We start from the raw sequence: 17,208 nt of genomic DNA on the forward strand, positions 1-17,208 counted from the left end.
AATCCTTCGTGTTCAAACTCCCCAATCAAATGAAAAGTCCTATACAAAAATTCAAACTTTTCTCTTATAAGATTGAATCCGTATGGCGTTTCATGTAAGGTTCACAGTAATGCAGAAAAAGTTAATGACTTATTTTGGGTAAAAACTTTAAGCTTCTGAATTCATAGTTTTTTTTTATTCCGGTGAAGGATATAAATTATTCCGAATTTTGGATTTGAATTAAAAATCAGAAATTTTTAGATTCCAATTCAGTTTACGACACTTCCTTTGCATTAAGCATATGAATCTTGTTTGTTGAAAGGTTTGAAATTTTAAATATGAACATATTCAATACATCTATGTGTTATGTTGAGAAAATTATGATAATTTCTAGCGTAGTTCAGAGCTCAAAATTTAAATTTTTGTTAAACATGAGAAATGCATACATTCAGAAAATGACTTTCTATACAGCTTCTAACGGCCTTTTAATCCAGCTTCCAAAAAAATCGTAAAATGAGCAAAAAATTCTCTCTCTTTCAATTGCCCCTTAGGCATCAGTTCATATCACCTTCTCTTGATTATTTACTATGTTCAGTACATGGTAACGCCATGAGGCCACGCGCCGGATTCCAAACTCGACAAATTGCGGTTTGCCGAGATTCGTTCAATTTACTGCTTTATTGCTTCTTTCCTACATTTCCTACATACATGGCATTAGAATAGGCTTGCCAGATGGTTTTCAAAAAAAGCGGGACAGTTTGAGAGGAAAAAGCGGGACACAGCCGAAAAAAGCGGGACATTTTAAATATTTGTTTCAAAATGTCTTGAAATGTATGTAAATAATGTTTTTTTTCTACTCTAAAAGTGCGTTGCTTTTTTACTTGAGTATGAAGTTCTATAAATCGATAGTGGAGGCATAGTTCAGTTGATATAACATCAGCTTTCAGAGTCAACGTCTTTGCTTTCTAATCCAGGCGTAAAAATCGAACAAAGTTGAAGCTTTTCAATGTCCTTCCGTTGATAAAAAAGTGCGAACACAAAGACGTTAAACAACGTTGATTGAAACAAAAATTAAATCAATGATGAAAAAATTTCAGCATTACAAGCGGTTTTTTGTACAAAATTGTCAAGATATTTTCTTGATTTTTGTCAAACAAAGAAATTAATTTTGTTTTTAGACATATTTGATTCATATGTACAATGTAGGTATTCACTGATTTTTTATGGAATGTTTTTAAGCTTGAAATTTCTGGTTTGTGAAAAGAGCTTTATTATATTCAGAGGCATCATTTTGTTTTCACTGTAAAAGTCACATAAACTTCGTTTCAAGATTGAGAAGATTTCAAAATTATGAAAATTAAAAGAATCATTCTCCAGAATCCGTTTTAGTGCGAAATCAGTGTGTCATTTTTTAGTAATCTATCACTAGCGTTACCCAGAATTAGATCTTTTTGATATTTTTTCTAAAAGCTGAAAAGCTATAAGTTTCGCCATGCAGCAAATTGTTATTTATGGAACAAGTTGCAAAAAGTGTTTTTTTTTCAGCACAAGTCATAAATTTATCCGACGAAAGTAGCTGAATCGGATAATTACGTCGAGTGCTAGAAAATCGAGTTTTGCAACGAATTGCATACAAAATTTTATGCAAATTCGTAAAATTCCCTTGAAAATTCATTTTTTAACCAACAAGAAGCGCATCTCAACAAATAACAACATGTGGTCGACCATGCCAAAAACTAAAAATTTATGATCAATTTAGTCGTGGAGTGTACTTTTCGACACTGAATTTAGTGCTGAAATGTAGCGTTTTTCGATATTGATTCCAGTGTTTAATTGCTCAATTTTCAACACTGAGTTGCATAAACGTTATTTTGAATAAAAAATGATTTACACCTGATCTTCACCCGTTTTAAAGATAGATAAATAGTATAGGTCATATGGTGTGTCACAATGTGACACTATCACATACTCAAATAGAGCTTGACAAAGAAAAAATGCATAACAAATGACATATTTTTAATTGAAACCCAGTTCTTCTTATAAATTTTAATTCAATGTCTTGTTTGATAGATTAAAATCTGACATGAATAGGAATTGCATAGAAAATTTTAAAAGATCTTTCCCAAAGAAATAAGGGATCAAAAAAAAAAAGAAAGCATCTTATTTGTGTGATGTGCAGTTTTGATAAATCAAAATAAATCCAACGTAGGGTAACTTGTTTTTATCCGAAAACTTAGTTGAAAAAAAGCGGGACATTTCGAATAAAAAGCGGGACGGCGGGACATTTTCCAAAAAAGCGGGACATGTCCCGCTTTTGCGGGACGGATGGCAACCCTACTTTAGAATGGTCACTCAAGTAATCAAATTACTTATTGAAAAAAAACTTGCCCTGCTTGGGGATCGAACCCTCACCTTCGTGGTGACAATCGAACACGTTACCACAAGGCCACGCCTACATGTTGTTTGAGCAGAAATTAAAACTCGAATTGGCGTTACGATTTCGTAGCACCTCAATGCACTTTTTTTAAAATCCGTTTTGAGTACTTTTGTACCCTTTTTGTTACTAAAGTCGCTTACAACGTACATATAAGTCACTTTTGCAACATTCAAGTTCATTCATGAGTGATATAGTTCACTCATGGGAATTGGGCAAAATAAGTCACATACATCGTACATACAGTGAGGGGCAAAATAAAGTGTCCAAATTATTTTTTTTCAATTTCTTTTATTTTTCTGGTTAAAATTCAACGAAAACACATCGTAATCATTTTTAAAATATTGTTTATTATGTTCTTTTCAATTTTTGTTAATGTTGCGCTGGAAAAAAAAGAAAGCTTTTCTGATAGATAAAAAACAGTTAATATTCCAAAAAAAACAGGGGCAAAATAAAGTGTCCAGATCAGTACAGCTTCAAATAATTCAAACTGAAGGCAAACAAGAACGATTTAATAATGGGTATGGCCTCCTTCAGCCTTCAACACCTCCTGCAAGCGCTTCGGCACACTTTCAACAAGGTTGTGCAAGTGTTGTGGGTCGAGTTCTACCCACGCATGCTCCAGGGCATCAAAATAAGTACTTTTATTTGTCACACCAGTCTTATCAATCACGTCCATCACGTCCCACACCATCACGTTACTTCCTCCGTTGCTCCGTGCTCGATACCAATCGAAAACGCTTACTGAAGAAGATAGTAAGTTGCTATCGAAATACCGGTATCTGAACTTTTCATTTACCGTGGTTGAATTAAAAGGAATCTTTCGATTGCTTTGATTCAGAGGAAAACATTGTTGTGGGCCGACGAATCCAAATTTGAGCTATTCAACCGGAAGAAGCGGGATCATATGTGGCACAAGTCGGGTGAGGAGCTCCAAGACCGCCATATCCAAGGAACAGTCAAGCACGGAGGAAGTAACGTGATGGTGTGGGGGTGCTTTTCTTGGGGTGGGGTGGGCAATTTGGTAAAAATTGACGGAATCATGACAGCTGAGTCTTATTGCAATATCCTGCCGGAAAACCTCGAGGTATCCCTCATCAAGACGGGCCTCGAAGAGCGCTTCGTTTTACAGCAGAATAACGATCCGAAGCATACGGCCAATCTGATGACGTCATTTTCCCGTTCTTGCCACATCAAACCCCTTGAATGGCCTTCACTAAGTCCTGATCTGAACCCCATCGAAAATCTGTGGGCCATCCTCGATGCTCTGATTGATAAGACTGGTGTGACAAATAAAAGTACTTATTTTGATGCCCTGGAGCATGCGTGGGAAGAACTCGACCCACAACACTTGCACAACCTTGTTGAAAGTGTGCCGAAGCGCTTGCAGGAGGTGTTGAAGGCTGAAGGAGGCCATACCCATTATTAAATCGTTCTTGTTTGCCTTCAGTTTGAATTATTTGAAGCTGTACTGATCTGGACACTTTATTTTGCCCCTGTTTTTTTGGAATATTAACTGTTTTTTATCTATCAGAAAAGCTTTCTTTTTTTTCCAGCGCAACATTAACAAAAATTGAAAAGAACATAATAAACAATATTTTAAAAATGATTACGATGTGTTTTCGTTGAATTTTAACCAGAAAAATAAAAGAAATTGAAAAAAAAATAATTTGGACACTTTATTTTGCCCCTCACTGTATATGTAAATCACTTTGGCAACTTTCAAATTAATCAATGAGTACATATAGTTGACTCATGAGAATTGTGCAAAATAAGTTCCATACAACGTACATATAAATCAACTTTCAAGTTCATTAATGAGTAAATATAGTTCACTCATGGGAATTGGGCAAAATAAGTTACGTACAACGTACATTTAAATCTCTTGTGCAACTTTCAAGTTCATTAATGAGTACATATAGTTCACTCATGAGAATTGTGCAAAATAAGTTCCATACAACGCAAGGAATATTTAAATAAGGTAGTGCCGAGAGCCATATTGGATTTTTTTTGTGACGTCACAAAAACGATTGTATTGAAAATTTATGTGAGAATGCTAAGAATTTCAAAGAAAAACACGTTTTACAACGAAATCGAATTCCAAATTCATTGCGATTTTATTGAAGGGCCTCTATTTCATTATATAATGGAGTTTTTTGGTCCTTTGAAGATTGCATTATTTTTTTTTAATTTATGAATGAACGCAATGTCGCCTTGAAGCTAAAACGTGCAAAAATGAAGAAAATATTAACTTCAAAAAACTCTAGCTGAATGCTCAACTGATTGTCATGATTTAAATCCAACTGGTTAACCATATACAATTCTTAAGTAGAAAAATCAACATTAATTCATGATTGTTAACTCAGTTTACTAAAATGCCAATAAAATATTGTGGTTTTGTATAAATTTTTTTGTTTTGATCACTTTATTGTAATGAGGAGCTTAAACTGCACTACTGATTTGAACATTTTCATGGAAGACTTTGAACTAATTTTAAAGTTTTGCAAATTTCAGTGGTGAAACCCCACAATTTTTTCGAACTTCGATGGTCTATTTTATAGAAAAATTATTTGAAAATGCAACTTTTCTTGTACCCTTCTTGAAGAGCAAGAATCGTTCTACAATAGCATGTTTTCAAAGTGGAAAATTTCCAGCAGATCCTTCGAATTATCATCGAAAAATTAAAGTTTCCTAGTAAATTAACAGATTTTTCGTGATTGTGACGTCTCAGCCTGTACCATTACTAGAGCAGGGCTGCCTTGGCACTACCTTCTTTAAATATTCCTTGCATACAACGTACATATACATCACTTTGGCAACTTTCAAGTTCATCAATAGTTGAAAGTTGTTTCTCTTTGTCAGCAAATATGTAACTTTCAAAGCCTTTATTTCAGTAAATATGTCAGTTTTGGCTGCTTGGGTCTATTAATTGTGACGAAAAAATCTTAAAAATAAAATATATATGATTAATCTCTTCATAAAATTAAAATATAAAGTATTTATTAAAATATTTCATAATGCTGTGTACCAAAGTGCAATCTAAATTACTACATACTTTTAAGAGACTTTATAGATTTTTGTCCTTTCAAACTAGTAAATATTGTAAGAAAAATGAGACTTTTTCAAACTTTGATAATTTGCAAAAATAAAGTTTTTGTAGCTTTTCAAAGTCAAAAGGATACCGATCATACTTTAAAGGAAATTTAGTTATTTTTATAGAATGATAGGTTTTCAGGTGTTCACATTGAAACTCTAGGATTTTTGCTCATGACTCGATAATTATTTGATCCCCTATTTGTAAATCTGGTATTATGTTGTATGTATGTGGATAAATTTTTCTTAAGGGAATTCAGCGGAAGGCAAGCCTTTTGAAGTGCTCCGAAATACCATGAAGTGAATTCTCTTTATTAAAATTCGCCAGAGTTCTCAGTCTAGATGCCAACCTCACCTAAAACAACCATGTAAGAGAAAATGTAGTTCAATCGATTAATTGCCAGGCAGTATTCCATTGAGATAGTAAAATTAATAAATAAAAAAAATCTTATTGAAAAAGAAAGGATCTCAGAGTAAACAAAACTCGAGTCAATTACTTGTGAAATTAAAAAAAAATTGAAGTTTTTCAGTGCACTGAAATATGAAAATCATAAGAAGCGAGGATTGAGCAGGAAATTATTTAGATGACACTATTTTTTGTCGAGTACCAATAGGAGTTAATTTGCGAGGATTTCATAGGATTTTGATTCAAAAACGTTTTGATGTAGATTGAAAGTAGCTTCCAAGGAGAAGCAATCCTTATTCAGTTAATTCTCATTTAGTTTCAATTAGTACATCGATTTGTTACCACCACCCTAGAACCCGTTGCAAGCTTGTGGGATGTTCTTGTTGTCATGTTCTGTTACGAATTTAATGAAAAAAAAAAAAAATACTCGTTGTAAAATGTTGTAATCAGTGTGTGTATGTTTGCCAAACGAGAACCAAATTTTCTAAAATGTTTATTTTGTTTTCTCTTTTATCTTTTTTCTTATATTTTCTCGACCACCACCATCATCATCATGAAAACCACCAAAATCAACCTAAAACCAAAAACAAAACATCAATATTCACCACTACCGCAATCAACCGAAACGAAAAACCAATGTGTCGAACCAAAAAAAAAATGGCCAACGATATACTACGAACCGCGTGTGTGCCTCTGCGGTTGATCATTACCACCCCAAAACAAAACCCAAAAAAATACCCATAAATATCACAAATCGATGACGGCGCTGAACCGACCAAAAATGTGAAATCAATCCGCTGGCGGCGATGATGAAATCGTAAAATTATTTCCTCCACCAACCACCACCATTCATCATTTCCAATCCGATGGGGAAAATTTGGAACCAAAAACAAACTCATTGAAAATAATCGAAAATTTTCAATTTGAGTAGAAGCGCTAGTCGCCATGGGCTACAATAGGCAAGACATAGAAGAATCATTGACATTCACACGATACGATGATGTTTTCGCCACTTATCTACTACTGGGAAGAAAGAGCACCGACGTAAGTGTTTTTTGTCAGTATATTTTTTAATTCCATTTTTACTATCCTTCTCTTGTTGATCGGTTTTGTGTTTTGTTTTTTCTGCCATGTATGCACAGTTTGTTATCTATCTTATTTTTTTATTTTGTTTTCAATAGAATTTTCAAATTATTACCATTCTTAATGCTGTTTTTGTTATCATTTTTATGAGTTTTATTTCGGTTTGCATTTTTTTTAAGTTAAAGCCTTATTTTAGTAGTTTTGTTTCTAGAGTGTGATCCTTAGTTTGTCCTGACTCTCGAAAGTAAATTATGCTGTGTAGTTTGGAGTTTTTTTGTGGTGTGACCTTTGTCCCAATTATGTTTTGAGCGAAAGAGAAAAAAAGAGAGAACGAGAGAGGATTTTGAGTGTCTTCTTGCCCCTGAATCCCGTTTGTTCCAATTTTTCGGTTTTGGACACCATCGGGTCCAAAAATGTATTCTAGAAGATAAGCTCATCACATTTTCATGGTTTGCCCAGAATCATTTCGCGCATTCCAAATCACTCTCAATCAATCGGTTTGTATTTTGGACATTTTGTTTTTTTTTCAACTCATCATTTCCAGTGAGAAGTGTTGTTTTCTTTCTTCTCGAAAGTCATTATCATCATTTTGCTCCGGAACGCTGAGACGCACCTTCCAATGATTTACGTTTTGTTTGGTAGTGTTGCTAGTGTTTTTCCACGTTTGTACCACAGGGACTTCTAAGGATCATCATTTATTGGTTATGGTAGACTGTATGCTTTTGAGGGATTACATAAACATGAGTTATAACTTATAGAACTTTTAGAAATTAAGATAATTTTTTTTGTAGAACTAAGCGATTTCACACTTTTGATCATTTATTTAAGCCGGATTTGTTGGAACAACCTAGATTAAATTAAATAATAACCATGAGAAAAAAAAAATAAAACAGTCAATATTCAAAGTATAAAGTCGAGAGCATCGAATCGATGCTCGAAATTCGAGAGTCGAAAATCAAAAGACAAGAGCCAAGAGTTTGAAACGATAAGTCAAGTCAGGAGAGCGATAAGTCAAAATCAAGAATCGAGATCAAGAATGAAGAGTCTAGTTTTGGAAGACAAGAGTCGATAGTCGAGAGTAAAAAGTCAAAAATCTGGTTTCAATCGGTCAGAGTCGAAAGTCAAGAGTCAAAAGATCTAAAAATCATGATTTTAGGAGACCAGAGTTGAGAGTCAATAATAAAAATAGAGCCAAGAATCGAGAAAAAAGAAAATCGAGTCAAGAGTCAAGTCAAAAGTCAAAAGTCGAGAAACCAGTTTCAAGATTTAAAGATTTTAAGAGACCAGAGTTGAGAGTCAAAATTAAAAATTTTAAAGACTAGAGCCAAGAATCGAGAAACGAGAAAACCGAGTCAAGAGTTAAGTCAAAAGTCAAAAGTCGAGAATCCACTTTCAAGATTCAATAACCAGGACCAGGTTTGAAAGTCATAAGTCCAAAATCAAGAATCAGGAGTCAAAAGTTAAGAGTGTTTTGAAAGACAAGGGTCGATAGTCGAGAGTAAATAGTCAGGAATCTGGTTTCAATTGGTCAGAATCGTAAGTCAAGAGTCAAAAGATCGAAAAATTATGATTTTAAGAGAGCAGAGTTGAGAGTCAAAAATAAAAAAAAAATGAAGACTAGACTAGCAAAGAATCGAGAAAATCGAGTCAAGAGTCAAGTCAAAAGCTAGAAGTCGAGAAACCAGTTTCAAGATTTTAAGATTTTAAGAGACCAGAGCTGAGAGTCAAAATTAAAAATTTTTTAGACTAGAGCCAAGAATCGAGAAACGAGAATACAGAGTCAAGAGTCAAGTCAAAAGTCGAGAATCCAGTTTCAAGATCCAATTATCAGGACCAGGTTTGAAAGTCATAAGTCTAAAATCGAGAATCGACAATCGAGCGTCAAAAGTTAAGAGTGTAGAATAGACTGCCCCAAATTTGTATGATAAATTTCAAGCTTGTGAAATGTTTTGCGGCGCAGGCTTAAATTGATCCTACTAAAAGGTCTCATGCCAAATTTGGGCCAGATCGGATCACGGGAAGGGGTCGCTCAACGAGCCTAAAGTTTGTATGGGATTTTGAGACATTTTGTTCGGGAGGAATATGAAAATCCAGTTTTTCATTAATAACTTTGATCCCCTTCGGCCGATTTCTTTTGAAAACGTTTCTTAAAGCCTAAACTATGATAAATATTTCATCCGAAGACTGCATTTCGATTCGACTTATAATAAAAAAGTTATGAAACTTTAAAAATGGGGGTGATATTCATCACGGTTAATGCTCCGTCAAAATGTTCGAAGCAGTGTCTCTCATTAATAGTGATGAATATCACCATTTTAAAAGATAACTATTTTTTGAAGTTTAAAACTTTTGTGTCTTAACTGAATTCGAATTGCAGTCTTTGGATGAAATATTTGTCATAGTTTAGGTAAACGTTTTCAAAAGAAATCGGCCGAAGGAGACCAAAGTTATTCATGAAAAACTGGATTTTCGTGTTCCTCCCGAACAAAATGTCCCAAAATCCTATACAAACTTTAAGCTCATTGAGGGACCCTATCGTGATCCAAACTGGCCCAAATTTGGCTTGAGACCTTGTACTAGGCTTAGGATCAATTTAAGCCTGCAGCGCATAACTTTTTTAAATGTCGGGTCGTTTGGGGCACTCTAGTGTAGAATCAAGAATCGAGAGAGTCGAGGGTCGAAAGTAGAGAGTCAAGAGCAAAAAGCTGAGAGTCTAGTTTCGAGTAACCGGAGTTGAAAGTCAAAAATCAAGAGTCAAAATAGACTAGTGTTAGTCAAAAATCAAAAGTCGAGAATCAGGCTTCAAGTGACTAGAGGTGCGAGTCAAGAGTCAAAATTTTTATAAATAAGATTTGAGAGTTGAAAGTCAAGAGACGAGAGTCAGTTATCAAATGATCAGAGTTGAGGGTCATGATTCCAAAATTAAGAGTCCTTCTTATCTAAGTTTGTGGCATATCGGCAAATTGAAAATCTAATTAGAGAGCAATTATGATAGATATGAAAATTGATAGGTGGAAAGGTCAAAGCTAGAGCGCTTTGGGTAGAAGAAACGAATAGATGGTGAAACTGTGAGCTTAGGGCATTGTTTCTTATCGACAGCATGAAACTGCATGTGTGATTCTTTACCCGGCATCTGCTGGCTGTTTGTAGTAAGTGACGAAGAAGCCACATTGCTACCCACAACCAGCCCAGATGGGTCTTCGTCACTTACTACAAACAGCCAGCAGATGCCGGGTAAAGAATCACACATGCAGTTTCATGCTGTCGATAAGAAACAATGCCCTAAGCTCACAGTTTCACCATCTATTCGTTTCTTCTACCCAAAGCGCTCTAGCTTTGACCTTTCCACCTATCAATTTTCATATCTATCATAATTGCTCTCTAATTAGATTTTCAATTTGCCGATATGCCACAAACTTAGATAAGAATATATCCCAGCGGCGATCAAAATAAGATAACAAAATTAAGAGTCGCAAGAAGAGGCCGAGAACCAAGAATCAGTATTCATAAGGCCAGTTTTGAATATCAAAAAATTTTAGAGTCGAGGAAAGTGAGGTTTCAAATGAGCAGAGATGAGAATCAAGCGCCAAAAGTTAAGAGAAGAGGGTCAGGGTCGAGAGTTGAAATAAGAAAGCCGAGAAATAGGTATCAAGTGCTCGGAGTTGAGATTTAATGGTCAAAAGTTAAAAGATTGGAGTCAAGAATCTAGGGTCGAGATAAGCAAATCAAGAGTAGAGAGTCAAGCCAAAAGTTAAGAGTCGAGAATCCAGAATCAAGATCTATGAAAGAGGATTCGGGAAACAAAGTTTGAGAGTCAAGAGTCGAAGCCAATTGTCAAGCCTCAAGTGACTGGAGTTTAGAGTCAAAAGTGAAAATGAACTAAAATCAGGATCGAGGGTCGTAAGTTAAGAGTCAATAGCCATGAATCGAGAATTTATGATCCAGATTTGAGATTAGAGAATCGAGAGTTAGTTTCCAAGTGACTAGGGTTGAGGGATAAGAGTCAAAAATTAATCACGATTCAAGAGACAAGTTTAAAAGTCAAGAGTCGATAAGCGAAAGTCAAGAGTAAAAAGTTGAAAGTCAAGGGTCGCGAATTAAGAATCGAGAACCAAAAATTAGCTTTCAAGTGACAAGAATTATTTTAAGAGGAGAAATCACCGTGAATTTGTTTTATGAAATGAATTTGCGGCTTTATCGGTGAGGGTTAAAGAGTTGAAATGAAAGACGGATAGAAGATCAGAAGAAAATTCTAAGGTGGTGAAAAGAGCGAAGAGCATTTGAAATAGAAGCTTGACCACATACTAAATTCTTTGTCCCGCATCAATTAACTGTATTGAAGAAGTAGTACCCAATAGGGAAGGCACTACATTTTTCGATACAGTTAATTATGGATGGTTCGACCGCCATTATGTCCGTTCGGCACATGTGCACACTCACATGGCGGTCGAACCATCCATAATTAACAGTTAATTATGGATGGTTCGACCGCCATTTTGTCCGTTCGGCACATGTGCACACTCACATGGCGGTCGAACCATCCATAATTAACTGAATCGAAAAATGTAGTGCCTTCCCTATTTGGTACTACTTCTTCAATACAGTTAATTGATGCGGGACAAAGAATTTAGTATGTGGTCAAGCTTCTATTTCAAATGCTCTTCGCTCTTTTCACCACCTTAGAATTTTCTTCTGATCTTCTATCCGTCTTTCATTTCAACTCTTTAACCGTCACCGATAAAGCCGCAAATTCATTTCACAGTGACAAGAATTTAAAATAGAGCCCAAAGTAAGGAGACTAGACATAGAATCTAGAGTCGAGATAAGAGAGTCAACACAAAAAATTAAAGGTCGAAAGTAAAAAGTCCAAAATCAAGACACCGTTTTCAAAGCCTTTAGTCAAGAGATGATAGTCTAAAGTCGAGAGTCAAAAGTTAAGATTCCAGGGTTGATGAGGAGGGTCGGAAGTCAAGGATCACTATCTTAAAGCCTAGTTTCAAAAGAGTCATGCGCCAAAAGTTAAGAGAAGAGAGTCAGGGTTGAGAGATGAAATAAGACAGTCGAGAATGAGGTATCAAGTGACCAGAGTTAAGAGATTAGAGCCAAGAATCGAGGGTCGAGATAAGCGAGTCAAGAGTAGAGAGTCAAGCCAAAAGTTAAGAGTCGAGAATCCAGAGTCAAGATCTAAGAAAGAGGATTCGAGAAACAATGTTTGAGAGTCAAGCGTCGAAGCCAATTGTCAAGCTTCAAGTGACTGGAGTTTAAGAGTCAAAAGTGAAAATGAACTAAAGTCAGGATCGAGGGTCGAGGTTAGAGAGTCAAGAGTCTTGGACCCGGTTTCAGGTGATCGAAGACTAGAGTCAAGCGTCAAAAGTTAAGAGTCAATAGCCAAGAATCTATGATCCAGATTTGAGATTAGAGAGTCGAGAGTTAGACTTCAAGTGACTAATGTTGAAGGATGAGAGCCAAAAATTAAGAATCAAGTTCCAAGGCCAAGAGCCAAGAAAGTCAAGAGTCAATAGACGAAAGTCGAGAGTAAAAAGTTAAAAATCAAGGGTCGCGAGTCAAGAATCAAGCGTCAAAACTTAGCTTTCAAGTGACCAGAATTTAAAATAGAGTCCGAAGTAAGGAGACAAGACAGAAAACCTAGAGTCGAGATAAGAGAGTCAACACAAAAATCACGAGTCGAGAGTAGAGAGGCCAAAATCAAGACACAAAAAATAGGACTCAAGAGAATGGAGCCTCAAAACCTTTAGTCAAGAGACAATAGTCTAGAGTCGAGAGTCAAAAGTCTCAACCAGAGTGAAGAGTTGAGAGTCAAAAGTCAAAAGAGACTAAAATCAGGATCAAGAGTCGAAGAACGCGAATTGAGATTAAAGAGACAAGAGTTGAGAGTCAAGAGTCAAGAATCAGGTTTCAACTGACCAAACAAAAATCGAAAGTAAAAGTCGGCAGTCAAGAGTCTATTTTCGAGAGTTGAGAGTAAAAAAACAAGAGATGATAATCAAAAGAGTTGAGAATCAAAGTAGAGACAAAAGATCAGAGTTGAGAGTCAAGAGATTAAAAAGAAAAGAGTCAGAATCAGAGGTTCTAGAGTCAATGTTTGGATAGTTGAAAATCAAGAGTCAGTGAAGAGTCATGAGTCAAAAGTCATGAGTCAAGAGTCAATTGTTTAGAATTAGAAGTTTAGTCAGCATTCATTTGTTGAAAGTCAAAAGAATCTCTGTTTAATTTATTTGGTGTATAACATACACATATTCGACATTAATGTTGTCAAGAAGTTTATGTAATCCTTCGACTGCATTCTGGGTGGTTATTACTGAGTTAAACTGTTTCTCTCCAAGGGTGATTTGGTGGGATTTTTTCCGTTCGTATTTGTTTCCCCTTTCTCCACTGGATATTATCTTACTAATCTATTTCCCATCTATCTCCGCATCATGAATACATCACAAAACCAGCCCGAGTCCGACGGTTCCCGGTCCGGATCGTCTCTGTCACTACGTAATATAGCTGGTAACGACGGCGCCAACACCGGCAACTCACAAGTTCAGAGCCCCACACATCGAGGTGTCCACCGGAGTATATCGGCTTCCAGCACTAAACCGAGCCGGAGGGCCTCGAGCGGTGGAGAAACCTTACGTAAGTATGAACCTACCGGTGCTGTTCCGCTTAGGAACTGAACGCTCTCTGTGGCTAACAAAACCCCCCGGTTTCACTAACTTTTTCCCAAATGCCAATCATTCATTGATTGTAATTTTGAACAAATTGTGCAAGCGAAGAGAGACTCCTCGATTGGCTTTCCATTTTAATGGAATTCCGAAGTGAGAGTCATCTCTATCTGTGTAACGCTTCACGGCCCATGGTCCCCTAACAGAAAGAAATATCCCAAGAATCCCAATCCTTTCCAAATGCGCGAACTGAAGAAGAGAAATTTATCAAAAAAGCTCTCACGTACGCTGTATACGAATCCGCAGTGTGTTCCCCTTTTACTAACCCCTTCTCCCAACCACCGTACCGGGCTCAAAGGTATAATCGGGGAAAATTTAGAGATTTTTCAACGCTTCATTACAGGCGTCGGACCGACGGCTGCAGTGGCAGCGGCGGCGGCCGCAGCAGCAGCTGGCGGTGCCGGTGGAGGAGGCGGTGGCGGCGGAAGCGGTGCGGCCAGTTCCGGAGCGGCGGGCGCCAATGCCGGTAGCGGAACCGGCGGGGGTGCCGGCGGTGCCGGAGGCGTTAACAGCACCGGCAGCGGCGCTAGCAGTAACAATCACAGTACCGGAACTGGCAGCGGTACCTCGGAACGAACGACAGTGTAAGTTTTACTAATTGATTTTTTATTAAGTTTTTTTTTCGAACATTTTGTTGAAAGAATTGTAGGGCTATGTTAAATAGTTATTGAACAGCCTTTTGGTACAATGCCATGGTTGGAAGCCGACGAAGTTATTTTAAGGATATTGTTTTTGTTCGAAATTGGCTGGATAAGTCATGCAAAAAATTGTATGATTGCACCCTAAAATTTTTCCACAGAAAGAGCAGCAAAGGGGGAGGGGGCCTCCTAATCAAAAGAAGCATGGTTGAACAACTCGAGAACCGATCATGAAAATGGAACCAAATTTGGCATGGGAGTGTATTTGGTTACGAGAAATATTCCTAAAATGGTTTGGTACCCCTCCCTCCTTCCAATGAGGAAATAGAAAGTGGGTAGGGGGGCTCCCATACAGTTTTTCGCACAATTTGAGAACTAATCAAGCAAACAGAACCAAATTTGGCATGCGAGGGTATATGGGTAGGAAGAATATTTTAATGATGGTTTTAGACCCTTCCCTCCTTCCAGTGTAGAGATAATAGCGGGAGGGTCCTTCCATCCAATATATAAGATATAATAGGGAGGAGAGGGTCTTACTTACAATTTGATGCATTATTCGATAACTCATCATGCAAATGAACCCAAATTTTACATAGGAAGGTAAAAGGCTACGAGTCAAGTTTTTATGATGTTTGAGACCCATCTGTTCTTTCACTGGGTGAATAAGAAGGAGGAGGGGGTCTCCTATACAGTTTTATGAATTACGACGTAGGATAACCTAACTTAACCTTCCCATGCCGTTCGCAAAATATCCGTTTCGGGGAAATTTGAGTTGTAGTTTGATTTCGTTCTCCTGACTGTAAATGTTAACCGATTTTGATGATATTATATTCATTGTGTAGGTAATTTGTTCTTATTACTCAAAATTTTAAAATAAAGTCGATTTGTATTACCAAGTTATCAGAAACTGGTTCAGAAAGTAAAAAGTCCGAAAAATCAATTTTATTTTTAAAATGCTCATAACTTTTGACAGCTTTTCTGTATTTAAGTGTTTCATTAATGTTTGAAATTGTCAAGAATCCATCTTTCCGACAGTGTATAGATATGTTGGGGTCCAATGAAGGTTTTGACCGCTATCTCAGATCTTCCGGTAGAAAAAAATCTAACTTAAAAAAACGATATCCAATTTTTGCTTTGCTTAGCTGTATTTCATTTCCCAATGAACCGATTTTCAAAACTCAAATTTCAATTTTTTGACGTTAATTTGATCATTATTTTCATAGAACATACTTGGTCAGTCAAAATTCCAAGTTCTTCAGTATATTGGAATGAAGATAAGAGATTTTAAATGTGCGCTTCGGGTCATATTGACCCGAACGGCATGGGAAGGTTAAATTTACTAAGCTTAATGAGTCCGAAGCAATCAAATGAACTACCAGCGTAGCCGATCGAATCACCACGTGAAGATTATCTCGAGCGGCCAGGATGATATTTAATCTAAATATGAACCTCCAAGCGAGTGTTGCATGAGTAGCGCGTATGCGTGAATTAGACTCCCTTCCGAAGTGTTGCCTTAGAGCAGTTACCGGTTTGGGAAATGGTCTGAGGCCCCAGTTGGAGTTTAGGGCGTATATGTATACGGATGAGTATATAACGAATCGACCCATCGGTTCCATGAGGACACGGCACTCGACGTGCATTGGGACCAATTCGTAAAATTCCTACTTGGTATTTATCACCTGGGTAACCAAAAAAAAATGCATTACCCGAGAACTAATCGAACAAAAAAACTAAATTTATCACTCGAGAACGTATTATTCAAATTTAACAGCAGAGGTTATTCCAGTAGAATTTTTATCTATGATTGTTTAAGGCTTCTTCCTTCTTTTGCTGATTCGATAGGAAGGGGGAAGGGGAGCTCCCATACAATTTTGTTAATAGCTCGAATGCTAAGCTAGCAGATAGTAACAAATTGGAAAGACTATTTAAAAACAAAAAAAATATTTCTAAGATGATTTTATTCCGCTGACGGGATGGGAAGGAGAAGAGAGGTGCCAATCCTTTTAACCTTCCAGTGGGTGATAAGAGAGGGGAAAGGCAGTTCCGCACAATTTTTGGTATAGCCTGAGAACTTATACAACAAATGGAACCCAATTTGAAAGAAAAAGTATTCGAGTACGATAAATGTTTCTATTTTTTTTTAGGAATGATTTCATACAGGACAGACCCAGGATCAGGGAAGGTCTCTGTCTCTCGGCATTTGGTACACCTTTACAATTTAGGATGCAAGAAAGGTAAATAAAACGAGTTCTTAATATCAAATTACAATTAAAAAACAATTTCAGATCACAGATCAAGTTTTATGAACAAATCATTTCAGAGAATCTAAAACATGGATCATCTTAAATCTGGACACACTGTTTATTATACCACAGTGCTTCAAGTTGTCGGATCTGGAATGTTCTGACAGTACTTTTTTTTTAATGTTTCCTCTATCAGTGTAGAAAATTTCATTACGATTCGTTTTGTGTCAAAAAAGTTACACGTGATGGAAGCCGCGAGACGAAAATTAATTTTGGACATCCACGTCAAAAACCCGACATGGTCGGGTTCAAAAATGGTCAAATCAACCGTGTTCAACGTTCTCAAACGTTTCGGTGAGATGCATAGTATTGATCGGCAGGTTCATACCAAGTGTCATAGTGGACCTAAGGATCGGAAACTGCATTTGAAGGTGTTGAGAACGATCAAGGCAAACACAGGGTAGTCGGACTACGACATCGCCAAGAAATCCAATGCCGATCGGTGCACCGTCAAAAGGATTCGTCTTCGCGAAGGAAAACGATCTTATCTGGCCAGTAAGCTAAAATAGATCTTCCTTTCATTAAACACACGTTACAGCGTTGA

General features: G+C 36.8%; 1 protein-coding gene across 1 annotated transcript in view; it reads left to right on the plus strand.

Annotated features, from left to right (window-relative positions):
* LOC129742968 (uncharacterized) overlaps positions 1–17,208 on the plus strand; it is a 61,534-nt gene that overhangs the window by 39,203 nt on the left and 5,123 nt on the right. The window contains exons 7-10 of the mRNA XM_055734912.1: positions 6,844–6,956; positions 13,454–13,634; positions 14,067–14,307; positions 16,506–16,595. Coding sequence (XP_055590887.1) covers positions 6,844–6,956; positions 13,454–13,634; positions 14,067–14,307; positions 16,506–16,595 — 625 coding nt within the window. The remainder of the gene's footprint in view (positions 1–6,843; positions 6,957–13,453; positions 13,635–14,066; positions 14,308–16,505; positions 16,596–17,208) is intronic.

Source organism: Uranotaenia lowii, chromosome 2 (genome assembly GCF_029784155.1).
Source record: "Uranotaenia lowii strain MFRU-FL chromosome 2, ASM2978415v1, whole genome shotgun sequence".
Classification (NCBI taxonomy): Eukaryota; Metazoa; Arthropoda; class Insecta; order Diptera; family Culicidae; genus Uranotaenia; species Uranotaenia lowii.